At 51.4% G+C, this 27797-nt stretch overlaps 1 protein-coding gene across 1 annotated transcript in view; it reads right to left on the bottom strand.

The window, feature by feature from the left end:
• Positions 1-9701: 9701 nt before the first annotated feature.
• Positions 9702-27797, bottom strand: part of LOC128975305 (rho GTPase-activating protein 39-like) — a 30589-nt gene continuing 12493 nt past the window's right edge. Inside the window, exons 5-11 of the mRNA XM_054392135.1 lie at positions 23523-24069; positions 21680-21769; positions 14168-14241; positions 12544-12743; positions 11559-11650; positions 10859-11028; positions 9702-9896 (exon numbers count right to left, since the gene is read on the bottom strand). Coding sequence (XP_054248110.1) covers positions 9702-9896; positions 10859-11028; positions 11559-11650; positions 12544-12743; positions 14168-14241; positions 21680-21769; positions 23523-24069 — 1368 coding nt within the window. The remainder of the gene's footprint in view (positions 9897-10858; positions 11029-11558; positions 11651-12543; positions 12744-14167; positions 14242-21679; positions 21770-23522; positions 24070-27797) is intronic.

Below are 27797 nucleotides of genomic sequence, written 5' to 3'. Positions count from 1 at the left end.
AAGCTCATTAAGCTTGCTCCTCCTAATTATGCTACTATTCTGGCAAGCAGGATTGTGGCAAGAAATTATGGTGGAGTGCCTCCCACTGTTGGCTATTTCACTGACCAAATGAGGCAATTGGAGGATAGTCTTGCACGTACTTCTTTGGTTTCAGCCATTGAAACTTTGTCTGGAGAAATAAAGAATTGCATGAAAGAGCTGAAGGAGGAATTTAAAACCTCCATATCCAACTTGATGAAGGGGGATGATTCTGATTCCTCTTCCTCCAGATGGATACAAGTTTCAGCTGTTAGGAACAGACGTGCTCCAAGAAGGCCATTCCAGAATAGGTCAAACCAAAACAGACAGCAGAGGCAATCACGTGGCAGTATCTGGATAACTCTGCGTGATCAGTTTGGTGAGAACATGAACAGATGGGATGGTCAACCAACTTCTGATCTTTTCAAGAGGTTACGGGAGCTGCAGAGAGGCAGATCCCAAGGTAGCAATACCAGGAGGGTAGCTGTCGCTTCCTCAGTTTCCCAGAACAACTCTGATAGCTCCAACAGTGATCCTAATTCTGGTGCTGGACGTTGTGCCGGCTGTACATGTGGAGGTAATCCCCACCATTAGGGGTGCCCTGCCTTCCGCCAGGGGGAGGTAAGGGATAACGGAGATAACAGAATCTATTGGGATGTGTACATCCAGTGGCCTGGCACTTCAAAATTTCAGAAGTACAGGGCCTTGGTTGACACAGGAGCTCAGTGCACCATAATACCATCATATTATCAAGGGGGAGAATCTATAACTATTCAGGGAGTCACTGGTGGATCTCAAGAGTTGTTTAAGATAGAGGTTGACATAAGTTTAACTGGGAAGCAGTGGAAGAAACATACTATTGTAACAGGTCCTAATGCACCTTGTATTTTGGGAATTGACTTTCTGAGAGAAGGGCGTTTTAAAGACCCTAAGGGTTACAAATGGGCTTTTGGAATAGCAACTGTAGAAATTGATGGAGGAAAATTGAAGTTGTCCATTAGACCTGAGCTTTCAGATGAATCTGCAGTTGTGGGACAACATGAGATAGAGGATGTAAAGCTGCCGGTTGCTTCTCAAACTGTGCATCACAGACAATACAGAACCAACCGTGACTCTTTGGTGCCCATTCAAAACTTGATTCGTCAGTTGGAGAGTCAGAAGGTCATCAGCAAAACTCATTCACCTTTCAACAGTCCAATCTGGCCTGTGAGAAAGCAGAATGGAGAGTGGCGTCTGACAGTTGATTTCCGTGCCTTGAATGAAGTAACTCCACCCATGAGTGCAGCTGTACCAGACATGATGGAACTCCAATATGAGCTGGAATCCAAGCAGGCCAAATGGTATGCTACCATAGACATTGCTAATGCTTTCTTCTCTATTCCCATAGCAGAGGAATGCAGGCCTCAGTTTGCTTTCACCTGGAGAGGCATTCAGTACACATTCAATCGTTTGCCCCAGGGGTGGATTCACAGTTCAACCATCTGCCATGCAGTGATCCATGATGCTTTGGAGAAAGGTGGAGCTCCAGAACACATTCAGTTCATCGATGACATCATCGTCTGGGGTGAGACTGCTGAAGAAGTCTTCGAGAAAGGTAATAAAATCATTGACATTCTCTTGCAAGCTGGTTTCGCTATCAAGCGAGACAAGGTGAAAGGACCTGCCAGAGAAATCCAGTTTCTGGGAGTGCGGTGGCAAGATGGTCGCCGTCACATCCCAATGGATGTGATAAACAGAGTCTCCACCATGGCAAATCCCATCAACAAGAAAGAAACTCTGCGCTTCCTAGGCATAGTGGGATTTTTGGAGACTGCACATTCCTGGATACAGTCAGATTGTGAAACCTCTATATGATGTGACTCGAAAGAGAAACAGTTTCCAATGGGGTCCTGAGCAACAAGCAGCCTTTGACCAGATCAAGCGAGAGGTAGTCCAAGCGATGGGTCTGGGACCTGTCCGAACCGGTCCAGACATTAAGAACATTCTGTACACGGCCGCGAGTGACAATGGTCCAACCTGGTGCTTATGGCAAAGAGCTCCAGGGGAAACACGAGGACGTCCTCTTGGTTTCTGGGGTCATGGCTACAGAGGGTCAGAGGCAAACTACACTCCAACAGAGAAAGAGATTTTAGCTGCTTATGAAGGAGTGAAAGCTGCTTCTGAAGTGATTGGAACTGAGTCACAACTTCTTCTAGCTCCTAGATTGCCAGTTCTGAATTGGATGTTCAAAGGCAAAGGTTCTTCACCACATCATGCAACAGATGCTACCTGGTCTAAGTGGATGGCTCTGATAACACAGAGAGCTCGAATGGGAAATCTCGAAAGGCCTGGTTTGGTGGAGGTGATCACAAACTGGCCAGAAGGCACAAGCTGTGCAAAACCTCCAGAGGAGAGAGTAACTCGTGCTGAGGAAGCTCCTCCTTACAGTGATCTGTCTGATGATGAAAAGAGATATGCTTTGTTCACAGACGGTTCCTGTCGTCTTGTTGGGAACAAGCGGAGATGGAAATCTGTAGTGTGGAGTCCAATGCGCAGAGTTGCAGAAGCGAGAGATGGAGAAGGAGAATCCAGTCAATTTGCAGAGGTAAAAGCTGTCCAGCTAGCTCTTAACGTAGCTGAACGTGAGAGATGGCCAAAGCTTTATCTCTACACCGACTCATGGATGGTAGCCAATGCCTTGTGGGGTTGGCTGAAAGACTGGAAGAAGAATGGCTGGCAGAGGAAAGGAAAGCCTATCTGGGCTGCAGATCTGTGGCGAGACATTGCTGCTCGCATTGAGAGAATCCCAGTGAAAGTGAGACACATCGATGCTCACATTCCTAAGAGCAAAGCTACTGAAGAACAACAACACAACCATCAGGCAGATCTAGCTGCAAGAGTTTCCCAGGTGGACACAAACTCTGATCCTGATCTTGACTGGAAACACCGAGGTGAGCTGTTCTTAGCCCGGTGGGCCCATGACTCGTCAGGACATCAAGGCAGAGATGCAACCTACCGATGGGCTCGTGACAGATCCATTGACATTTCCATGGATGCTATCACACAAGTCGTCCATGACTGTGACATTTGTGCTGCTATTAAGCAGGCAAAGCGGATCAAGCCCTTGTGGTACGGTGACCGATGGTCCAAGTACAAGTATGGTGAAGCCTGGCAGATTGACTACATCACTCTACCTCGTTCTCGATCTGGTAAGCAGTATGTGCTGACTATGGTAGAGGCAAGCACTGGATGGCTGGAAACTTATCCAGTTCCTCATGCAACTGCACGTAACACCATTCTTGGTCTGGAGAGACAAATCCTGTGGAGACACGGAACTCCAGAGAGGATTGAGTCAGACAACGGAACTCATTTCAAGAACAATCTTGTAAAAAACTGGGCCAAAGAGCACGGCATCGAGTGGATATTCCACATTCCCTACTATGCACCAGCTGCAGGGAAGATCGAACGCTACAACGGTTTGCTGAAAACCACTCTCAAAGCCATGGGGGGTGGATCTTTGAAAAACTGGGAGAAACATTTAGCACAAGCAACCTGGTTGGTGAATAGTAGAGGTTCAGTGAATCGAGCTGGACCTGCCCAATCAGATTTGTTGCGAAAGGAGGAAGGTGGTAGAGTTCCTGTTATCAGAGAAAAGAATCTGTTAGGCAAAACTGTTTGGGTATTTTCTCCTTCAGGAGAGGCCAAACCTGTCCGAGGGGTGGTTTCTGCTGAAGGTCCTGGTCACACCTATTGGGTGATGCAAGAAAATGGTGAAATTCAGTGTATTCCACAAAGAAATCTAACTTTGGCTGAGAGAGGTTAAATTCAGAGTGTTGCGCAGATACAGCATCGCACCCAAGAGGAGAGTCCATGAGATCTACAGTGCACGAACCCTCAGAGCCCTGAGTCACCTGAGAGTCCCTGTTCCTTTCTTCGCTCCATCTGCAGAGGAAACAAGCTGTTTGCTGTTTTTCCTGTGATTTGACTCTTTTGAATCATCTACATCTGAGATAGCCGGAATGGACTATGGTCTTTATTCACCTATTGTTGTAGATATTATTTTAGATTAGATAAATGATAGTAGCAGCCAATGGAATTGTTTAGAAGGGGTGGACTGTGATGGTTTGAAACTGTCTTTTTAATTTTTCCTTGCAAAGTTCAAAACAGAGAAAGTGAAAGAATGTAAATAAGTCACTATTGGGTGTAAGAAAGCAAAATAACGATTGTTCTAAACACTTCCATTGGATAGATAGAAATGTTTAAGAACTATTACCCAAAACAAAGTAGGCACTCTGCACATTCTGCGTTCGGCAGTGGGGGCAGTTGCTGGGCTGTCTGGCTGCTGTTTCTTCTTCTCTTCTGGCTGAAGATAACACACTGACCTTGGCAGCTAAGTTAACAACTTTCTGCTCTAACTAAGCTCTGCTTCTCTGTCCAGGGGGGTCGGGGGGGGAAGCTCCTGGGAGAGGGAGGCCCCCTTTGGGAGGGTCCCCTTGGGGGGAAGCAAAGGGAGATCGGTTGTGCTTTTTCTGTTGATTGTATATATTTGTAAATGTTGTGAATTTTGTATATTTGTACATATTCATTGCATTTCATCTGCTTGTAAATACAGCTTTTCATTTGCTTCCAGACTGAGCTAGCCTGGTTATTGTTGGTGGGGGGGGGAATTTCAGCTCACACCGACACAGCATCCTAGCCTGCATCAGAAATAGTGTAGCCAGCAGGAGCAGGGAAGTCATTCTGCCATGTACTCAGCACTGGTAAGGCCACACCTTGAGTACTGTGTCCAGTTCTGGGCTCCTCAATTTAAGAAAAACATTAGATACTTAAACGTGTCCAGAGAAGGGCAACAAGGCTGGGGAGAGGTCTTGAGCACAAATCCTATGAGGAGAGGTTGAGAGAGCTGGGGTTGTTTAGCCTGGAGAAGAAGAGGCTCAGGGGTGACCTCATTGTTCTCTACAACTACCTGAAGGGAGGCTGTAGCCAGGTGTGGATTGGTCTCTTCTCCCAGGCAAGCAGTGTCAGAACAAGAGGACACAGCCTCAAGCTGTGCCAGGGGAAGTTTAGGCTTGAGGTAAGGAGAAAGTTCTTCCCAGAAAGAGTAATTGGCCATTGGAATGTGCTGCCCAGGGAGGTGGAAGACATCATTCCTGGAGGTGTTCCAAAAAATATTGGATGTGGCATTTGGAGCCATGGTTTAGTTGTCAGGAGGTGTGTTTTAATTGGGGTTAAATTAATGAGGTGGGAATTATAAAAATATAGTTATCTTTATTTTTGCCAGAAACCCCTGCCCCAAATTATGTACAAAACTGATTAAAACTTGTTTACAGGTTCTATTTGGTCGCAAATTCTACCAGGATGCTTATGGGCAATTTTAGTACAATTTAGAGGATTCAGAAAATGGAAAAGGCTAAGCCACAAAATAGCTTCACCCACTTAAAAAATCAGAGGCAAGCCAGGACTCTAGGGAAGTATGGGAATGCCAGTTTTACTCACGAGACTGGAGCAGGAAATTGGAGGTGGTCCTAGGTCTTTCTTCGGTGGCAGGCTCCAGAACTGCAGGTTTTATAATCTGATTTGTGGGTAATGTGGCTCAAATCCAAAGAAAAGGGATCCACCAAAAATCAGTGTCCGTGGACACAGCTGCCACAAGGGAAAAGTCATGCAGTAGCACTGTCTGAACAGTGCAAGGAAAAGCCGCAGTTTCACGGCAGGCAGGGAGAAAAGCCGCAGATTTCACGGCAGGCAGGGTCACTCCAGTGGCAGGCAGATCCAGGCAGAAGCCAGGTCTGAGTGCCAGTTTCTCCAATTTCGCCACGAATCCAGAGCAGAGCGAATCCAAAATGAGTGGGCCTCGAAAAATGAGCACAGACTGCTTCCTGGTCAGTCTATTTAAGGCTTTTCCAGACAATGTGTCCAGGGCCAGTGCGTACTGGGTACGAAGTACCCAGCTAATCCAGTTTCAAATCCCAGTGGGTCCTCCCCTCCTCTGTGAGGGACCTCCACCTTGGCAGGGAGAATGGGCATCTTTTACTTGTCCCCCGGGGGAGGGGAAGGCAATTTCCTGCCTTTGTCTCCCCCCATTCAAACCTCCGCTGATGGAGGCAGGGGAAGGGGGTTTAGAGCACCATGTAACAAGGTGTTAGGTATTAGTTAATAGGTTGGACTTGATGATCTCTGAGGTCTTTCCCAACCTGGTTGATTCTGTGATTCATCGGGACATATTTACACTTCCAGACAGGTGGCAAGCATCAGACCAAGCTGCAGGTGCCTCCTATCTACAAGCACACAAAGAGAAGTGAGCTGTGTCCAAGCTGCCCTTCTGGTACAGAGTCCTCCTTGCTATGCTCCTCTGGCCATGGATTCTTGAAGCAGTCCAGCCAAGGTGACAGCAGGAGCCAGCCCAGGCCTGTGAGCCCAAGCTGCAGAACTTGCTTTGTGAGCTTTTTTGATTTGGCCAAAATCAGCTCATTTACAGCAAAGCCTTGGGGACTTCTTAGACATCAGGCTGCAGACATCGACCTTGGAAAGGGCTGCAGGAGGTTACAATGCTACTGGTCCTCCTGCTCTCACTTATTGTACCTCTCCTGAAGGCTACAGGACAAGTACCACCCTCCTGCCAGCAAGGCTGGTGTGAAAACCAGCACGGGTGAGTTTAAGCTGCTGGAAGGAGGGACTGAGCAGCCCTTGCTGGCTTTTCCTGTCCTTTAGTGCTGCCAAGGCAGTGGTCACACCTTAGGTGTCAGCAGTACCCACCAGACCCAGGGCAGTAACCACAGCCCCACCACAGCGTCCAACAGGGGCAAGTCTGGAGAATGAACACAGACTGCTTCTAGCTGCTCCTTGGAGTGGGGGCAGAGGGGAGAGCAGAGATGGCTCCAGTCTGAATACACAGCTGCCCCAGGGTCAGCCAAAGGGCTTGCCCAGCTACACCTCCAGCAGCAGAGACCATGCAGGAGGACCACACATGCTCACCTGGATGGGGATGCCCACAGCTGCTGGATATGTTCCTCTTACTCTCTGACTGCCCTGCTGTAGACCTACTGCCCACAAACTCCTCTAATCCCTTTTTGACCCTGAAAGGCTCCAGAAGACCTTGTGTACAGCAGTACTGTCCCTTTCCTTTAACCTCTTCTAAGCTTCACTGTGTAGCTGCTCGAGAGTTAAGAACACAAGAACCAACCCACTGCTTGGTTTCCAAGTGCTCACCTCATGCTGACTCCCAAATGCTATTCTAAGCACTGACACCCAGGCTGGAATCTGCAGTTGCAGGCAGACATGGTCATGCTTCAGCAATTGAAAAAGAAAAGAGGCAACCACAGAGAATGTGTTTATTCTTATATCAGAGGAGAGGTTGCTTTACTGACTTGTATTTACAAACCTGTTGGCAAAGAAACCAATATCCAGTGTCACTTGTTAGCCTGTTGTAGAGCCCTGGCAGAAGCATCCATTTGTAATAGCAGCAAATGCCTACGGTTTGACTGACTGCTTCAGCTAAGGGCAAGGAGGAACGTGGATCACCTGCAGCAATGTGGATCACTTGCAGGAATGTGGATCACCTGCATGGTGGATGGCTGCGGGGGAAGCCTAGAACAGGCACCTGCATCTGCAGCCCACTGATGGGGCAGGCACCACATGGCTGCTGCAGCCCATGGTGGAGCAAGACATGGCAGGAGCCTGTTCAAGGAGTCAAATTTCCATGCACTGTGGCAGAGCTGTAACCCCCTGCCTGTCTCTACAGCTCTGGGAAAGCAGCCCCACCTCTGCAGGACAGGTTGGTGAGGGCTCCAGGCCAGACCATGCTGAATGGTTGGACTGGGTGTGTGAAAGTGATTCTGGCACCTTTTTTGAGGAGCATGTTTGACAGAGCTAATCCTGACATGAGAGCACGATTTCCTGGCCCAGTGGACCACAGAAGCATCTGGTACAAGGGGAGGAACCACAACCCTTGTTCAGTTGGGCACTGCTGCTGTGGACTTCATCTGAGCAAACACGTGCCCAGAAACTGGTTTATGCACATCAGAGACCCCAGCAGCCAGCAGGCTCAAGGCACTCTCTGCACATGGCACCTTATGCCCAAACTTTCAGTACAGATTCATACATTAGCTTTAAAATTCACTGCTGGCAGGGTTCGGCTCCCCACTGCAATCAGAAGAGGTCTCCACTTGGAAGGGAGAGGGACGCAGACATGCAAAGCATCCTTGGATGCTACCAGCAGACTCAGCACTGCATGAGTAATGCACACACAGCTTTTGCAGCAGACCAGCCCCCAGCAAGGAGAACACTTCAAAGGAAGAGGAGAGTAATTGCCAGGATGCACGGAACTGGTTGCTGCTGCTTGCTGAGGAACATGCACCAGTGCTGAGGGGCTGCAGGAAATCTGTGCTGCCCCTGAGCCACACTGTCCTTGCTGTGCCTTGTTTCTGGCAGCACAGAGAAAGCTGCAGGGCTTTAATAGCAGCAGTGAGAATGTCGAGATACGCACCTGACACCACCCCTGCACAGGCTCTACCACACCTCAGCTGCTTCGTCCTGCCCCTTCCCTTCCCAATCCCTTTGCACCTCCTGAGGGAATTTGGTAGGTAGATGCCACAGATGACCCCAGGCTGCATCAGCATTTCAAAAGCATAGAGCAATGCTGCTGCTCTGCCAGGAAATGCTCAAGCACAGAAACACTTCTTACTGCTGGGGGCCTTCACAGCTTTCTTTAGACCTGGACTGAAGCAGGAAGGGGGTGAGAGAGTGCTTGAGCCACGGGGGCTGCCTTGAGCATCATCTCAGATGCTCTTCAGGAAAACAGGTGTTAGGTTATGCTGCTGCTAGGCTGCTGGGGTTGCCCCTCTCAAGGCTCTGGCCCTCATTAGGAGGATTCCAAAGAGGTGGTTCACCTGTTGTCACGTTCATGGCCTTTCTTTTGTCCCCAGCAAGGAGTGGGTGGGTGCTGGTTTAGCTCAGCACACGGCTGGTCCTGCCTGCTGTCCACATACTGCTGTGCAGCTCCGGAACTGCCTATAGGAGAACATGAGGTGGATCCAGCTTACCAGGGCTCTCATATGGGTGTGGCTGCTTATCCAGCCATCAGCAGCAGAGGCTCCAACACCTCCTCTCCCTGGGCAGTGCAATCTGCTTCCACTGACCAGGGCAGTCCAAGTAACACCTCTGCCTCAGCAACCCTTCCACGCTTTCACACCCCACTGCCCACAGCATCGCGGGTTGTCAGAACAACTCTCATACCCATAGCCAACAGTCTGCAGAGGTGAACCAGACTGGCTCCATACCAGTGGGGTTATTCCCAGTAAGGAAGCAACTCCCCCCAGGACCTCAACGCAGGAGTGATGTCCACTTGCTGAAGCCAACTCTGCCTCTAGAAGGGAGATGCAGAGTCTCACTGTTCCAGGTTTCCATGGATTTCACAGCCCTTTTAATCAGCAACCAATCCTGCAGCTCCAAGGGGAGAACTGCCTTGCTGACACATGGTAAGGCCAGGAACAACTGAATCGGGCCTGGCATGTCCAAGGACTTCCTGGTGCTGAGCAGCCCGAGCCTTCCAGGAGCGTCCAGCCCTTGTCCTCAAGGTTAACCTCCTCAGGGGCTAACCCAGGGTGTAACAACAGCAAGGACAATGGAAGAAACCTAAGTGGAGGGGAGAAGACTTGTGGCACCCAGAGCCTGCAGAAAGCTTGTCTGGGGGCACAGGGCGTGGCTCAGAGCAGCCCCTTGATGGAGCTGGTGTCCAGGTGCACGATCAGCATGCGCAGGAAGGACATCTCCTTGCGTGTGTTCTCGAAGATGACGCGGGGGTCATCGGACTGACAGCGCAGGCAGTTGGGGGCCATCACCATGGCCAGGTTGTTCACATCCATCTTTGTTCTGCCCACGTTCGATGGCCGAGCAAAGATCTACAAAGAGTAAGAAGACATTCAGCTGGGGTGGTAGAAAAGAGCAAGAAACATCTTGCAGGTCACAACCTCCAGGCCTGGCCGCATGCTCTTCTACAAGATCAGAAAAAGTTCATTGGCCCCTTAAGAGACAAGGCAAGCAGACTGTCTTCCATCAATCCCATCTTAAAGAGATGCTCAAAGATCATAGAATCACAGAATGGTCTAGGTTGGAAGGGACCTCCAAAGGGCATCCAGTCCAACCCCCTCTGCAGTAAGAAGGAGAATCCTCATTTAGATCAGGTTGACCAGGGCCCTCTTGGGCCTCACCTTGAATAACCACCTCCCCGGACAACCTGTTCCAGTGTTCCATCACCCTCATGGTGCAGAACTTGTTCCTAACATCCGATCTAAATCTGCTCTGCTCTAGTTTGAAGCCATTGTCCCTGGTCCTGTCTCTGCAGACCTTTGCAAACAGTACCTCTCCAGCCTTCTTGCAGCCCCTTCAGGTACTGGAAGGTCACCATTAGGTGTCCCCAGAGCCTTCTCTTCTCCAGGCTGAACCACCACAGCTCCCTCAGCCTGTCCACATAACAGAGGTTCTCCAGCTCCCTTTTTTGTGGCCCTCCTCTAGACCCTCTCCATCAGGTCCATGACCTTCCCTTATTGAGAACTCCAGAGCTGGACACAGCACTGTAGGTGAGGTCTCCGCAGAGCAAAGCAGAGGGGCTAGGATCCCCTCTCTCTCTCCATCTCTGGCCACATTGCTTTGGATGCAGCCCAGGCTGCCACTGGCCTCCTGTGCTGCAAGCACTCACTGTGTGCTTGTGTCCAGCTTCTCATCCATCAGCACCCCCAAGTCCTTTTCTTCCCCAACAACAGCCCACCACAGCTGTCCCACTAACCATGCCCTGTGTGCTCCAGGGTCTTGGCTGGCAGCAGGGCACAGGGTAGCAAGGCACAGGGCTGTGGGGGCTGCCTACCTGCAGGAAGTGTATGAGGTAACACAGCACCATCCTGTTGAGCTCTGGCAGATGCTGCACCACGGCGACGGCAGCGTCGGGGTTCTCATAGTTGCTGATGCACTCTTTGTAGAACTGCTGGGGAATCACAGGCTCCTCCAGCTCCCGATACCAGAGCTTGAGCAGAGAGGCTGGACAGAAGGCAAGATTCATGAGAACAGCTCTGGATACCTCCTCACCATCTTCAGAGGCAAACTTGGCAGCGAGATGCAACACCTCAGTACAAAGGGCAAGCAAGGGATTCTGCACTTGTGCTGTTTCACCTTATTTCAGTCTTGGTTCTCAAGTTCTCAGGCAGCCAAGCTGGCCAGTTAGAGAGGAATGCTGGCTCTTATCTACCTGCTCCTCCAGAAGCAGCTCTGGGGTTGCCTGAAGGCGAGGACAATGACACCTTGGAGCTAGCTCCTGACTGACTCCCAGCCACTCTGCCCAGCTTGCACAGCCTCACTGTGCTGCAGCCAGCTGCAGTCAGAGGTTCCCCGCTGCCCCAGGGCTCCTTCCATGGGCAGTACCGGGAAAGGCAGTGGGAAGGCACAGAATGAATCCCCAGGTGGTAAAGACAGCACAAGCAGCAGCACACGTCCTGTGCTGCTCCTGTAGCTTCCCCTCCACACTGTAGCACGGCTGAGGTGCAGCACATGTGCCTGCTGCGTTCCCATACCTGGGATGTTTGGGTCACTGAGGCTGCTTGGGATTCTCCACTGATCCACCTGCAACTTCAGTGCATTGACTTCATCTATGTCACCAGGTACCCTGTCAACAAAGACACAGCAAAGGTTCTTTAGAGAGCAAACAGGGCAATGTGCCTGGTATGGCATCTGTCCAGCAAACTGGCTCTGAAGCTGCTTCTGGGGCCCCATGGAGAAGGGAACAGGCACCAGTGACAGCTACAGAAGCAGCTCCTCAGAGAACAGTTTGTCTGCTTTTAGATGAGGGTTTAAAGTGGGGGTAGAAGAAACTCTTCTCCTTCCCACTGTCTCAGGCATCAGCTATCGTTTGTAGTCAGCAGTGATCATTTTCTGTACCTGGGACTCTCTGCTGCATGTTCAGTCCAAGATAAGAAGCATCTCTGGCTAAATATACCAAGACAGTAGAAACCCTTAAAAGGCAAAGCTGCATCTTTTGCTAGCTGCCTTAAAGCAAGTTTAGCTGCTGACAAACTAACACCAATCTTATAGAGAACAAACAAAAAAACCCTAAGGAACCAAAAACTAAACCCAAACCAGAATCCCCTACGTTCACCATACAGGTTCTTTGTCTCTCTTGACTCTGTCTTCTGCACCATCAAGTCTGGTGTGCTGCATGTGATGAGCTACTCCTGCAGGGCTTTGAGAGCTCAGCCTCTCCCTGAACAGGCCAGCTGCTTCTGCTGATGTTAACCACAGCTCAGTGCCTTGCCTGGGTACAAGCTGTCCTAAGTAGTTCAAGCCATATCTGTGCTGACTCCTCTGTGCCAACACATGCAAATGGACTAATGCCACTTTAAGAGGTGATTCCTGAGGCTGGGAAGGGTTGGGCTTTGTCCAGCTCACAACTGAGTGATACTCTCAGGGAAGATGAAGCACCTGGAGGTCCATCTTAACTTCTTGGCTTTGTGTATTGACACATGGGTGGCTCAAAAATTAACCAGGACCCCAAAAGCTCACCTGAAAATCCCCTCTGTCTGCTCTCCTCCCAGAGCCAACACCTGCTGTGATAGCTGTGTCTGCACCCAGGGCAGCTTGTTGCCCGGGTACATGTCCTGCTGCCGCAGCATGATCTCCTCCAGAGAGCTGCCGAAGAGCGAGGGTGTCACGATGGCATTCCTGGCGTGTGTGATCTCCTCCACTGTGGGCTTATGGAGGCCCTGAGGACAGAGGATAGCTCAGTGCAGCTGGGGCAAAGGCAACCCACGAGAACACTGACCTAGGGATGGTGGTGGCTAGCAGCCAGCAAGGAGAAGGCTGCCCATGCACACAGACACCTCGCTGGCCTTCTGGCAGCAGGGTTCTCGTGCTTGCAGCCTCCAGCTCCTAAAATCACAGGGCTTCAACCCAGCAGGGCCCAGAACAGCAGAGGAGCTGCTCTTTGGAGAGTCTGGGCTGCTTCTGTAGGGATTCTGTTGCTGTGTTTTGCACATCCAGGGAACCACTCCGACTACAGCTCTGTCTGCTGAGGAAGGATGAGGCTCACCCTGTCTCTGGACATGGTGAGGTCAGAAGAGGGCACATGTACACCAGTAAGCACAGAACAGCTGCAAACCAGCCCTTTGGAGAAGGGCTTCGCCCTCAGAGCTCCTGAAACTCTCTGAAAAGCAGGCACCACGACCTGCCGCTTCTGAAAGATGCCAGCACTTGAGAAGGGCTTTGAATCTCCCATGGCAGAAGTGGGGAGAAAACCAGAGCACTGCCACAGGGCCAGGTCACTTTGGCAGTGACTCCTTGGCCAAGTGGGAGGCACAGCAGAGCAAAGCTCCCATGGAGCCTTCAGGGGCTGCTAGGGCTGCATCCATGTGCAATGCCTGTCCCAACCATGCCTGTCCCACCCTGACCATGCCCATCCCACCCCGCTCCAACTGTGCCCATCCTGCCCTGACCGTGCCCATCCCGTCCGTGCCTGTCCTGCCCCTCAGGACTGCTGGGAGCCTGCACCTCTAACCCCTCCCACAGTATTTCAGCTATTTTCTCACTGTACAAGGGTCCCGATGGCAGGAATGCCCCACGGGAATGTGCAGAAATACAACAAGCACAAATCTGTCTTGGAGCCCTGGGCTGGACAGGCTGAGGATCTCTGCCAGCTTTCACAGCCGTGTGCAGAGCTGTGAAGAAGGAAGGGTGCAGGAGACTCGCAGAGCACAGAGACTCCCCTCTGTGCCACCCATCTCTGCTGTAGGATTTTCTGAACTGAGAATGAAAAACTCCGCAGTAATCCAGCTGCAAGACCCAGCCCATGCAAGCTCTCAGTAGCAAAGGGAGACTCTTCCCTCACCTGAAGAATCCAAATGACCTCTGCATGTTTACCTCTGCAGGTAAACATCAGGTTTGTCCTATATGCCCCTGAGGCCAGGGAGCACCCAGATGCTGCATGGCTGCCAGCACAGAAGGCAGTGCTGTCTGCCAGAAGGATGGCAGCACCTGGGCAGCATCCTTCTGAAACACGTTCATGGGTAGATGACCCTTCAGCAAGCCTCCCCCTCCTGCCCTATCTCCATTTGCCATCAGAGGAGCAGTGGTGACTGAGCAGCTGCTGTGGGAGCAGGAAGCTGGGAGCCACACAGGCACCACCGCTCACCTTCTTGCCTCCGGTGACAGCAACTTTCTGGAGCTTCCGGTAGCAATATTTGGCATAGGTGCTGATGGGCAGGCCTGGAGGGATGCAGAAAGAAGCTGTCAGTGCATAGCATCATAGCACCCACCCCACCCTTCAGAGTGCACAAGTTCACACTGGCACAAACAGCCACACTGCTCCTGCACAGCCTGCAGGCAGGGCCAAGAAACTGCCCGAACCCTATACCGAGGACCCCCAAACCTCGTGGTCCTGCTGCCCCACAACAGGCAGCAGCATCTTCTGCATCAAGGCTCTTAGGTCTGCTAGTGAGAGAAACAGCAGCAGAGAAAGGTGTGAAGGGCTGGAAGAGGCAGCACCAGCACCATCAGTAAGCTCAAGGAGAGGCCCAGGAAGGTGGTGGCATCTCTCTCATCTTCTCCAAGCCCTGCAGAAGGCTTCCTCAGTCTCCTGCCAGCAGCCTCCTCCAACCCAGCCTTGTACGATGAGGTTCAGGCATGCTAGTGACAGGGGGAAAACTGCACACACTGCAGCTTGGGATGTCACCACATGAGCTGCAGCTTGGGATGTCACCACAAAGGCTGCAACTTGGGATGTTACCACATGAGCTGCAGCTTGGGATGTCACCACGCAAGCTGCAGCCCTCCACAAGAGCTGCTCCTGGCTCAGCAAATGTGGCAGGCACCGGAGCCAGGATTCCCAGAGCTAACCCTGCTGTGACACCAAGGGAAATATTTGCAATGACAGAGCCCTGATTGCTGGGAGAGCTTTTCCAAAGCCGTTGGCCTTTTGTTCTTTTTCAAGTCAAACCCAAACTGCTTGCTGAAAGCAGTGAACAGATCTGCCCTATTTGATTCTCTGCCAGGCTCAAAGCTTGCATTTTAAATCCTTGTGGCTTTAAAATCCACATTCTGGTCAGATGCTTCGTATTTCAGGTCAGCCCTTCACACGCCCTACAGCTTAGGTAAGCTGGTCAGCAGCCCTAGCTCCTCAAACCCTCTCAATGCAGGAGGAGGACCAGCCCTTTCCAAGCAGAACAACAGTTCACAAAGGTAAGAGATCAGGTCTCCCCTCTTCTGCTCTTAGTCAGGAGACAAAGCACAGCCCATGGCTGCCCAGAGAAGAACAAGCAGCCCCTGCCTCAGGCACACTGTGACAGCTGGAGCAGAGCCTCTCCAGAATGCTGGGCCAAGGCTGCAGGAAGTCCAACAGCATCCCCCCAGCTCCCACAGGCAATGGGAAGGAAAGTCAGTTTTAAGAATTTCTCTCTCCTGGGAATATCTAAAGCAAAATATTCCCCATATACAAGAATCCCGCTAATCCCAGGCATGGTTTATACTGGAAATGTCTAAGGATTAAAGAAAATAAAACCAAAGAGCTGCTTTGTGATGCTTCAGTGTTCCAAGTTACAGCTTGGGTTGTTGAATGTGCAGGCAAACACTGGTGCAAAATGTCATCTGCCTGATGAAGGAGGGAATAGGAAAAAACCTGGACTGTGTCTCTGCTCACAACAATTAAATGAGAGGCAGCACATTCAAAAGTAATTAATAGCATCCATTTTTTCACACTGTAATTATCCCATGGAACCCATAATCACCCTGAGTTTAACAAGGTTTGCCTTGCAGAGCCTGCACGGCCATTGCGTGGGCAGCAGCTGGACACGTTTGCTTGAGGCCTGATTTGTGCTTTCCCAGGAAGCTCCTGGATCCTGGGAAAAGCCTACAGTCTCATCCTGCCCTTTCTGCAGCAAGGTGTCCAGCAACCACCAAGCTGCAGGCTCTGACACAGAGGGAACTGCCAGGGCCATGGATGGAGCTAACCAAATTTCAACCAAATAAAGAGAAAACTAAACCTGCGCTGTGTGTGAGGGCCTGGACCTGTGCCTGCCCATGGGCCCAAACCAGCTGAAAAGCAGAGTGAGCTCCAAGGAAGAGGAGAACCACCACTCTGCCATAGCAGGTCTCACACCTTACCTGCACAACGTGCAGCCCCCCTGCCATGCAGCAGAAGGCCTGGGTACATGCAGGGCATAATGGGTGAAGGAGATGAGGAGAGGCTGGGAGGGGAGGAGGAAGCTGTAGAGGGAAATGTGAGGTAGAGGAGCAGCAGGACAAGGGAGGGGATTCTGCTCCTCTGCTCTGCTGAGACCTCACATGCAGCACTGCCTCCAGTTATGGGGCCCTTAACACAAGAAGAACCTGGAGCTGATGGAGAGGGTCCAGAAGAGGCCACCAAGATGATCGGAGACTGGAGAACCTCCCTGTGGGGCCAGGCTGAGAGAGTTGGGGATGTTCAGCCTGGAGAAGAGAAGGCTCCAGGGAGACCTTAGAACAGCCTGAAGGGGCTCCAGGAGAGCTGGGGAGAGACTTTGGACAAGGGCTGGGAGTGTCAGGATGAGGGACAATGTCTTTGAGCTGGGAGAGGGGAGATTGAGGCTGGAGAGGAGAAAGAAATTCTTTCCAGTGAGGGTGGGGAGAGACTGGCACAGGTTGCCCAGGAAGGCTGTGGATGCCTCCTCCCTGGAGGTGTTCCAAGGCCAGGCTGGATGAGGCCTTGGGCAACCTGGGCTCGTGGGAGGTGCCCATGGCAGGGTGTTGGAACTGGATGAGCTTTAAAGGTCCTTTCCAACCCAAACCATTCCGTGAATCTATGAATTTAACTTTAGGCTCCACTATTCCAAAACAGGGTCTGGACTTGACCACCTGGCTGCTTTTAAAATGCCTGGCTAGAGCCTGCCATGTGCCTCCCCACGCACAGTACCCAGTGGGCTGGGCACTGCCTCTGCCCCTGGGTGCAGGGATAGGCAGCTCTACCTGCATGGGCTGCAGAGGCCAATACTGCAGGCAATTCCACTTCTCTGTGCACATCAGGAATCTGTGAAATCCAAGTTGATCTCTTATTTCACAGTCTCACAGTATATCAGAGGTTGGAAGGGACCTCAAGAGATCATCAGGTCCAACCCCCCTGCCAGAGCAGGATCACTTAGGGTAGTCTGCACAGGGATGCATCCAGGTGGGTTTCGAAAGTCTCCAGAGAAGGAGACTCCACAACCCACCTGGGGAGCGTGTTCCAGTGCTCTCTCACCCTCCCTGTAAAGAAGTTTCTCATCATGTTGAGCTGAAACCTTCTATGTTCAGGCTTGAACCTGTTGTTCCTTGTCTTATACTCTGCACCACCCAAAAGAGCCTGGCCCCCTCCACTTGACACCCACCCCTCAGACATTTATACACATGGATGACATCCCCTCTCAGTCTCTCCTCATAAGGGGGATGCTCAAGTCCCCAAATCATCCTCCTGGCTCTCCCTTGGATTCTCTCAGCAGTTCTGTCTCTCTTGAACTGGGAAGCCCAAAACTGGACACAATATTCCAGATGTGGTCTCAACAGGGCAGAGTAGAGAGGTAGAAGAACTTCCCTAGCCCTGCTGGACACCTTTCTTGATACATCCCAGGATCCCAATGGCTGTCTTGGCCACAAGGGCACATTCTTGTTCCATAGAGAACTTGCTGCCCACCAGCACTCCAAGGTCTTTCTCTGTGGAGCTGCTCTCCAGCAGGGCAGCCTCTAACCTGTCCTGGTGCCTGCTGTTGTTCCTCCCCAGATGCAGGACCCTGCACTTGTCCTTATTGACCTTCCTGAGGTTTGCCTGCAGCCAGCTCTCAGCCTGTCCAGGTCACGCTGGATAGCAGCACAGCCTGAGGGGTGTCAGCCCCCCCGAGTTTTGTATTATCAGGAACTTGCTGAGGGGACTCTCAATGCCCTCAGCCAGGTTGTTGATAAAGATATTGAACAAAACTGGGCCCAGGACTGATCCCTGGGGAACACCACTGGCCACAGGCCTCCAAGCTGACTCTGTGCCACTGCTGACAACCCTCTTTGCTCTGTTGTGGAGCCAGTTTGCAATCCACCCCCCTGACAGCCATCTACGGCACATCTCCTGAGCTGTTCTATGAGGATGTTATGGGAGACAGTATCAAAAGCCTTACTGAAATCAAGATGTATGACATCCACTGCTCTGCCCTCATCTACCCACTTGGTCATAACTTCATAGAAGGCTATCAAATTAGTCAGGAAGGATCTCCCCTTGGTAAATCCATGTTGGCTTCTCCTCATAACCTTCTTGTCTTCCATGTGGTTAGAGATGACCTCCAGGATGAGCTGCTCCATCATCTTTCCAGAGATGGAGGTGAGGCTGACTGCTCTGTAGTTGCCTGGGTCCTCCTTCTTGCCTTTTGTGAAGACTGGACTGACATTTGCTTTCTCCCAGTCATGAGGCATAAGAGATCTCTAACCCTGTCCTGTGGTGCCACTGTAGCCCCACGAGCTCAGGAACAGAATACTACTAAAAACCCACAGAGTGAAAAATAGTTTGCAAAGGAAAATATCTCTCCACGTGCTGGCCTAGAAATGCATGCGAAGAGCTTTCTAAGGAACCTCTCCTTTTCCAACAAGTTTGAATCCGGGCAGGGCGCAGGCAGGAACACACTCTGGAACAGGCCTGAATGCCCTCCTGCCAAGAATGTCTTAAAAAATGCAGCTAACAGTGAGGATCCAGAACCTGGCTCTGGGATATGGATTGGAGCACAGCAGAAGCTGTTGTCTTACTGCAGACCTGTGAAGACCTGTGTCTTCTCACAGACCCCAACCTGGCACAGTCAGAACAGGCTCTTAGACCAAGGTCTTGCTGTGCTCTTTAGCACAGGGGTAGGTGTCTCCTCAACAGCTCAGCTGGGCTTTGCTTAGTGCTGCTCTCCTGGCTTACCTCTGCCCAGGAATGACCATTTCACAGCAGTGTTTTAGCCCCTTGTCCTCATGCCACCGCTGCATCCTGAATCCCACCAATGCTCCTCTATCACCATTCCTCAGCAGCCTGCACCAGCCCTCAAGAGGATAAGAACCAGACACAAGATGTCTGAAAATGAGCATTCCCCAGCAAAATCTGGCTAACAGAAGGTGAGACACAGCCTGGGGCAGTGCTGCACCTGGACCATTAACTGGAAGCCCTCTCTTCTTTAACTTTGTCCCATTTCTTCCTGAAGCTGTCCATGCTCCTCACCTCCCCAGCACTCTGCTGCCAGCTCTCTAACCAACTCATTTTGTGCTTCAAGACAGAGTGCTCCTAAGCCTGCAGCCCCACAGCAAAGCCAGGTAGTTTCCATTTCTTCTGCTATAGCACATGAGAAGAGATTTTCCTCCCCTCGCTCTCCCTAGGTGACCTGCAGTTTCTTTCAGCCCACTGACCTCCCCTCGTCTGCAGCTCCAGCTCCTGTGGGGCTTCCCCTGCTGCACTGACTAGCCCTGGAAGGGCCACAGGCAGGACGTGTGGAGCCCGCACAGCACCACTATGGCCAAGCACTGGTTTGCTCTCTACCCCTTCTCTATGAGCTCCTAATGCTCTGTTTGGTTTCTGACCACATTCCAACTATATATATGCATTTCATACACGAGCTGCAAAATGTCTTTCCCTCCTTCAAACAGCTCTGCAGAACCTGCCACTGCACCTCCTGTTAAGGACGTGTGCGGTATTTTGCCCTTTCTCTGCTGCTTGACCATTCAGCTACTCACCTATGCCAGATCCCTCTGCACCCTTAGTCCTTATAATCCTGAATAGTTTGGTACAAATACAGAGCTGCCAGCCCATTACCTGCTTCCTTGCACAGACCCACATTCCTGCAGGGTCAGCAGACAATCCTCCTTCTGAACACACACAGACACACACACACAGAGTTCATTTCTACCTGCTGTTCTCCTGCCTTTCCGTGGGTTACTGATCCATGAAAAGATCTCACACCACCTTTGAGTTTCATTTACTCACAAAGAAATACACTAGAAGACAAAGATTACAGAAGTAGGTGCAGGGAACTTCACAACTGCTTCTTTGGGTGCCTGTCAGGTGATAAATATTCACCCAACCAGTGTTTACTCACCAGCCTCCGCACTGGGGGCAATCACTGCTGGAACTCCCTTTTTCACTGGCAGACTTACACACAGGCCTACTACACCTCTACTATTCAGTTCTGTCTGAAGACAGTATATTTAATTTCCGTATGGATTTCTCTGCTAAATTGCTGCTAAGCATCTAAGTATTTCAGAGCTACTAATTAACTTCTCACAACAGTCTTGCAGCTTCAGGGAGCTGCATTCTACCCACCCCTCACACCTCCAGCAAGTGGGGCTGGGGATCAGATACAGATGTCCTGAGAAATAGCCTGACCTTTTCAGTCAGCAGCAGGTAGAACCTGGTGTGTTCCTGGAGGATCTGCCTTTGCTTCAGGCACAGCTCTGTGGTCAGACCCCAGAGAAAGGCCTCAGTGTTATCAGTCACTTGTGAAGAAGCTGGCTCCAGTGACCTGCTGGCCCTGCTGCTCCCTTTGCTGTGTCCCTCGCCAGCACTGCAGAAGCTGGCAGGAGCCTGCAGACCAGCACAATTGTCCTAAAGCCCCAGCTCACTGCCAGAGCAGGTCTTCTGCATGCCAGGAAGCTGACAGGGTCCAAGGAACAGAACAGCACATGATATGCCACCGCAGCCCCAGCTGAGGCCACACAGGCACTGCTGCCTTCCCAGTGCTTCCTTCTGGAAACTCTGTAAAGCTCTCCTGGCATGCCCAGAACAGTTCAGGTATCCAAGTCATATTGATCTTTTTTTTTTTTCCATTTATTTTTCATTTTTAGCTAGCCCCCACCTCTACCTTCCTGAGCACAACCCCCACAAATGCAGTACAGACAAGCACTTGCCCAGAGGAGCCGGCTCAGCCCTCTGCACCCCCACCTCTGGGGAGCCACCCCTAAAGGTATCAAAGTTCCCACAAGCCAAAGCAAAATGACCTTTTTTGAAGGCTCAGGATGGGCTGGACTCTTGTGGGCCTGAACAGGAAAGGAAAAAGACAGAGACCTAGCAGAAATAGAATCCCTCTGTGCAACTGCAGGTCTCTGTTCCAAATCCCACCAAAGACAGAGCAGCCACAGACACCTCTACTGCAAGGGCTGCCTTCTCCTGCAGCCTTGCAGCTGCCTCAGGGGAGCAGTGACAGAAGGAAGCCTCTGCTGGAGGCTCAGCTGTGGTGTCCACGTTTCACACACCTGCCTGCTGGCCTCAGGTAGTGCTCAGCAATGCAGGGCTCAGCTATACAGGAAGCTCTTCCAGATTAAAAACACCAAGGCCACATGATAGAAACTGTTGCCTGATATGAGTTCGCAGGGGTGGGTCAAGTTTCCTGAAAGCACTATAAAAAAACAAGAGAGAAAAAGGCAGAACTGTTTGCCGGGTATCAGTGTGCCCCTTGAAGGGACTGGCTCTGAGTGAAAAGAGTCTCCCTCTGCAACCACTCTGCTACCCACCCTGTGTGCAGCCCAGCTGCCACCCACCCTGGTGATCCATGCTCTGGTCAGAACTGCCACATTGGCCACCTGTAGCAAAGCTTCCCACATCTATTAGAAACAGTCTGGTTCACAGCATTCCTGCCTGTCAGGTCAGTGCAAGTCTTCCCTCTTGGCTCCCTGCATTCGGTGCCTCCTTTACCTTCATCCTCAGTGTTTTGTTTCCTCTTTTTCCTGGATTTTGAGTTCTTCTTGGTTTTCAGATCCACAAGCTCCTTGATGCGCTGAGCAACTGAAAATTCCAAAGAGGTTTTGGATTAATGATGTGAGATGATAAAACACCAAAGCCCAGAATGCCCTTGGACATGATCCAGCCTAACTCCAGCATGAAGTCTGCTAGGGCAGAGGTCCTGTAGCACAACCAGCTCCAAGTGCACCAGAGTGAGGTGCCCAGAGCATCACTGAACTTCTCCAAATGGCCAAAAGGGCTGCAGTCATCAAGCTTACATCTAAATCAGGGTAGGGGCTAAGGAACAGCCCAGTCAGATAGTGCTGGCAGTGTGGTGTTTCACTCACAAGCAAGCTGAAGGGAAGGGTTTTGGGGAGAAGTGACAAGGGTTTAGAATCCTCATGGAAATCCAAACTAGTGCTGCACATCTATCAGTTCAGTGGTGGAACCTCAAGTTAAGTCTACAAGCATGAAAGCAGAGGCAAAGGTTGGCACTGCACCACTGCCGCCAGTAGGACACACTAGCAGGGGCAGAGGTGCTACAGCAGAACTTCTGCACCTGCCCTGGGTATCTCTGGGGGCTTTAAGCTGTGTTTGATGCCCCAAGTAGATATAGATGCTCTGGCTTCTCACCTGAGATTGGCCAAGACATAGGAAGCACTGCTGAAACAGTGACAAATGTGCCAACAATCCTCTCCAGCCTGATACTTAACTTTTATTTTGCACAGGATGTTACAGCTTAAAATGAGGGAAATAACGAAGTATGTGCTGGGCTGGTGTCCATGGTTTCTGAAAGCCAGATAAATTGGGAAGTCCTCAGCACAAACCCAGCATCCTTCAGGGGCTTCAACTGCTTGCCAAGCTAAGGCCCGTTTGTAGTTCTGCAATAGCTCCCTCAGTAAAAAACACGTTAACATTCATCCTTTGTTTGGCCTGCTTTAGGGCACTCATGTCTTCAGAGACCTCAGAGACACTCTGCCCTTGGCAGGCAGACAGCAGCTTTTCCCAGCGCTGATCCTACCATGCTGCTTGGTGAGACAAGCTGTGGCAGTTTAGGCTGGATGCCTCCTAGGCTGCCACAGAGTTACACCTCCAGTGTCCAGAGTGTCCAGCCCAGTGGGTGGACACAGGAAATAAGAGTATTGCTACCCATAAATCCTGCACCCTCTAAATCTGGCTGCAAAGTCATTGTCTTTCTTTCCTCTCCGCTCCTGTGGGAGATGCTTCCCTGTCGGGTTATGGTATGGGAGTATCTCAGACCTCTTTGGCCTGCTTAGGCCTAATGCCAGGATGAGAAGGGGGGTGGGGAGCAGGGGGCAGTCTCAGGCCTGGCCAGCCTAAGACTAGCTTGGCAGTGAGGGAAAAAGAAAGAGCCCTGGGGTTTTTGGGTGCACCCTCAGGTGGGGAGAAGGGAACTGTTGGGCCTTTGGGTGTTGAGTAAGGGAACTCTGTATGCTTTGGGATATGATCACCACTATACTTTGTTTTTTTTGTGGAATATTAATTGCTTTTCCATTTAAACTTTCCATCATTATCCAATCCATTCTTTTGCTCCTTTTGGGGCAACAGAGCATCTGTCCTGCTCTAAACTAGGACACAAGCATGCTCTGGGGTGGGTGTCCCAAGGAGAGCTGCTGGGAAAGCAGCTGGCAGCAGCCTCACCTCGATGAGGGAGGATGAGCTGCCCCAGCACATGGTGCTCTCCCTGACCCTAACCACAGCACTGGCTGGTGTCTGTGTACTTACAAAACCAGAAACCCCTGAGCAAGTGGCACAGCCCCCAGAGCACTGCTGGGGATGTGCATGGAGCACTTACTGTTTTCATCACTGTCCAGGTGCCGATAAATATAACCTTCCAGGTAGGACTGGAACTTGGGTGAAGGGGAGAAGAAGGCCAGACTGATGGCCATCAGCTCCCAGCCCCAGGCCAGGCTGCGGTAGCAGCTGTTATCTGTTGTCTGCCTGATCAGCTGGATGTAGAGTTCATCCCGCAAGCCCTGCATGCTCCAGCACTTGGTGACAGTGACCAGCGCCACGTGGTTGCGATCCATGCGGGTCTGACGATCCCCCATATAGCTCTGCACTAGCTTGAACATCTCACAGGCCTCCTTTTTGATGGCACGGTTGCTAGTGATGAGCATGGGCTTCTTGATAGAGCCTCCGTTCCAGGACAGCATGTTGGAAATGGAGATCCTGCGGCGGAAGATGCCCTGCGTGTGCATGTTGAGGTTCTTCGAGGCCCAGTCTGCCATGCTGCTCGGGGAGATTGGCCTCCGGAGGGTGCTGTAGGGGAAGTGATAGCCCAGGCAGCTGCCAGGCTGCCCAGTGCTCTCCTGCTTCGGGCTCAGCTCCATTGTCCCTGGCTGCAAAGGAGATCAGAGGGGTTAAAAGCAGCTCAGGTGGCTCCTGACCCTGCTGGGAAAATCATAAACAGTGAGCCAGGAAGGTGGCAGCTCTGTACAGACCATCACTCTGTGCACAAACAGTGCCACCTTTGTCATTCTGCAAGAGCCTGGCTGGCACAGCTGGACGCTGATGTTGTCCCCAAGGGAGGCACTGGGATATGGAGTAACAGGGCCAGCTATTCAAGTTGTCTCAGAGCTACAGGGAACAGTCCAAGCAGGAGCTGACAAAAAGAGCTGCAGGACAGCTCTACAGCACCAAGCACACGCCAAGGAGCCAAGTTTTTGCCTCCTCTTTTCCTCTCAGTTCCGGTGGATCCTAGTAGGTGGGTGGGAACCAGAGACCAGACACCAATAGCACTATCAACACTGTTTCCTTCTCACCTTTATCTACCATGGGCACTCCAAACCCATAGCTGGTTCCTCCCTATACTATTTTTGCAACTGTCAGTGGCTGCTGAACTTTGGGCATCCTGTGTCAGTACAGCCTTGGCACTGAAAACCTCTATCTCAATTCCACCACCACCATCCTAATGTGGATACTGGGCAGATACACAAACAGGGCAGGATAAGCTAAAAGAAGTGCAGTGAAGCATGGGCACAACTATTCTGGTGGTGCTTCCAGCACAAGAAGGACATGAAACTGCTGGAGAGGGTCCAGAGGAGGCCACCAAGATGATCAGAGGCTGGAGAACCTCCCCTGTGGGGCCAGGCTAGCAGAGTTGGGGCTGTTCAGCCTGGAGAAGAGAAGGCTCCAGGGAGACCTTAGAACAGCTTTCCAGTAGGGGCTCCAGGAGAGCTGAGGAGGCACTCTGGACAAGGGTTGGGAGTGACAGAATGAGGGACAATGGCTTTGAGCTGGGAGAGGGGAGATTGAGAGTGGAGAGGAGGAAGAAATTCTTTAGAGTGAGGGTGGGGAGACACTGGTACAGGTTGCCCAGGGAGGCTGTGGATGTCCCCTGCCTGGAGGTGTTCAAGGCCAGGCTGGATGAGGCCTTGAGCAACCTGGGCTGGTGGGAGGTATCCCTGCCCATGGCAGGGTGTTGGAACTGGATGATCTTTAAATTCCCTTCCAACCTAAACCATTCTATAAATCTATAAATCCATGAAGGCTGTCACCCAGTGTGGCAGTTTAGGCTGGGTGCCCCCTGCCACTGCTACATGAGATACTCCTCTGGTGTCCCAGGTGCCCACCCAATAGGGGTGGACACAGAAAACGGCGTATTTCTACCCATAAATCCTGCGCCCTATAAATCCATCTGCAGAGTCATATTCTTTCTCTTTCTTCCCTCTCTGCCCCCGTGGGAGATGCTCTCTCTTATTGGGTAATGCCGGGGGAGTATCTCAGGCCCCTTAGGCCTGACTAGGCCTAATGCCAGGAGGAGAATGGAGGGGGGGGCAGTCTCGGACCTGACCAGCCTGAGACTTGCTTAGCAGTGAGAGGGGGGAAGAAAGAGCCCTGAGGGTTTGGGTAGACCCTCAGGTGGGAGGAGGGAAGGATTGGAAGCCTCTGGGAATTATGTAAGGGACTGTGTATGCTTTGGGATATTCTTTGCCACTCTGCTTTGTAGTTTTTCTGTAGTTTCACCAATCACTTTTCCATTTAAACTTTCCATCACTCTCCAATCCGTTTGTGTGTGTCATTCTTTTGTCCCTTTCGGGGCAAGAGATGTTCTGGCTGGCCTCAAACCAGCAGACCCAGGTTTCGTAAGTTGTGTAGAGATCAGATACCTGCATCAGTCACCTTCCACCGCCAATGGAGCTGGCTCTCATCATACCCTACAGACACACCACACACAGGCCCTGGTCCTCAGCATTCGTGGAGGAGATCCAGGCTGTGGTTACAGACCTAGTGCTCCTGCCAGTGCTGTTGCACAGGACCCAGAGACACCTCTGCCACAAGGCCCCTACCAAGACAGGCACAACCTTCCCGAAGTCAGAATGGTTCACTACGATAGGGTTCGGTTTTATTCTCAGAGAACTAGAGACAGCTACAGTCTGCAATGATCCAACTCATCTTTTCCAGGGACAAGTCCACTGCTCGCAAGCTGGCAGAGATGAGCAGCAGAGGCAGAGCCCCTGGGCTCAGCTCTCCACACAGCCCTCGTCCATCCTTTCTGCTCGGTGCTGGCTGTTGGTAATAGCCCTCTGTTCTGCCCTGCTGAGACCACACCTGCAATTCTGTGTCCAGTTTGGAGCTCCCTGATTCAAGAGAGAAAGTGATCTGCTAGAGTGAGTCCAATGGAGAGCTATGAGGATGATGAAGGGACTAGAACTGGACAGAGAGCCCTGGGGCTGTTTGGAGAGGCGAAGGCTGAGAGCGGATCTGATTAATGTCTGTAAATATCTGATGGGTGGGTGTCAGGATGAAGGGGACTAGCTCTTTTTGGTGGTGCTCTGTGATAGGACAAGGAACAGCAGGCAAAAGCTGGAACCCAGGAGGTGCCACCTCAACACGAGGAGAAACTTCTTTGATGTGAGGGTGCCGGAGCCCTGGAGCAGGCTGCCCAGAGAGGTTATGGAGTCTCTTTCTCTGGATACTTTCAAAACCCACCTGGATGTGTTCCTGTGTGACCTGCCCTTGGTGATCCTGCTCTGGCAGGGGGTTGGACTGGATGATCTCTGGAGGTGCCTTCCAGCCCCCACGACCTATGACTCTGTGAATCTCATAGGCAGAGCTTTGGCAGTATTGATCCTGAGAAAATGATGTGGAATAACTACATGTGGGAATGCCACACTTTATTTTGCCCACCCAGAATTCTCTAATTCTCTGTTCTGGATGGAAGTGGCAGCGTGGGACACATTGAACTCAAACACCCCAAGAGCAGCTCTTTGCCATCTCCATCCTCAGTCTCCTTCAACTCACCTTCCATGCCCAGGGTTGGTTTTCCTCCTCACACCCTAATAGCTCCTTCAGCTTGTTAATTCTGAGGATCTACCTCCTCATCCTCTCTAGAGGTTCACAAGGCTCTTGGTTTTCTTCTCTCTCTAAAGTTTATCTCTCAATCTTGTATGCACAGCTACCCAACTATTATCTTTGTGCAGACAGTACACATCCACCTCTGCTCAGCCTGTCCTAGAACTTCTGCCCACCCTCCTCAGATAAGAACAGCACAGGACATCACTGGTCACTCAAGCCACACAGTGCCATTTGCAGGCAAGGCAGCAATTTTGCTGCTATATTCTCTGCAACTTCCTCCCCTCCTTACTTGGACTCGTACATCTCAGAGTATTTCTGTACATACAGTATTTATTTATTGACTCATTGCCTTTACCACAACATCCTGGAGAAAGCATCAGCCTGGAGAAGAGAAGGCTCCAGGGAGACCTTAGAGCAGCTTTCCAGTAGGGGCTCCAGGAGAGCTGAGGACGCACTCTGGACAAGGGCTGGGAGTGACAGGATGAGGGACAATGGCTTTGAGCTGGGAGAGGGGAGATTGAGACTGGAAACGAGGAAGAAATTCTTGACACTGAGAGTGGGGGATACTGGCACAGGTTGCCCAGGGAGGCTGTGGATGCCCCCTGCCTGGAGGTGTTCAAGGCCAGGCTGGATGAGGCCTTGAGCAAGCTGGGCTGGTGGGAGGTGTCCCTGCCCATGGCTGGGGTGTCGGAACTGGATGAGGTTTAAGATCCCTTCTAACTCAAAGCATTCTGTGAATCTCTGAATCCATCTCCTTACATCCCCTTCT

Source organism: Indicator indicator, chromosome 24, assembly GCF_027791375.1.
Source record: "Indicator indicator isolate 239-I01 chromosome 24, UM_Iind_1.1, whole genome shotgun sequence".
Taxonomy (NCBI): Eukaryota; Metazoa; Chordata; class Aves; order Piciformes; family Indicatoridae; genus Indicator; species Indicator indicator.
The sequence above is the reverse complement of the archived record's forward strand: the minus strand, read 5'-3'. Positions and strand labels throughout refer to the sequence as shown.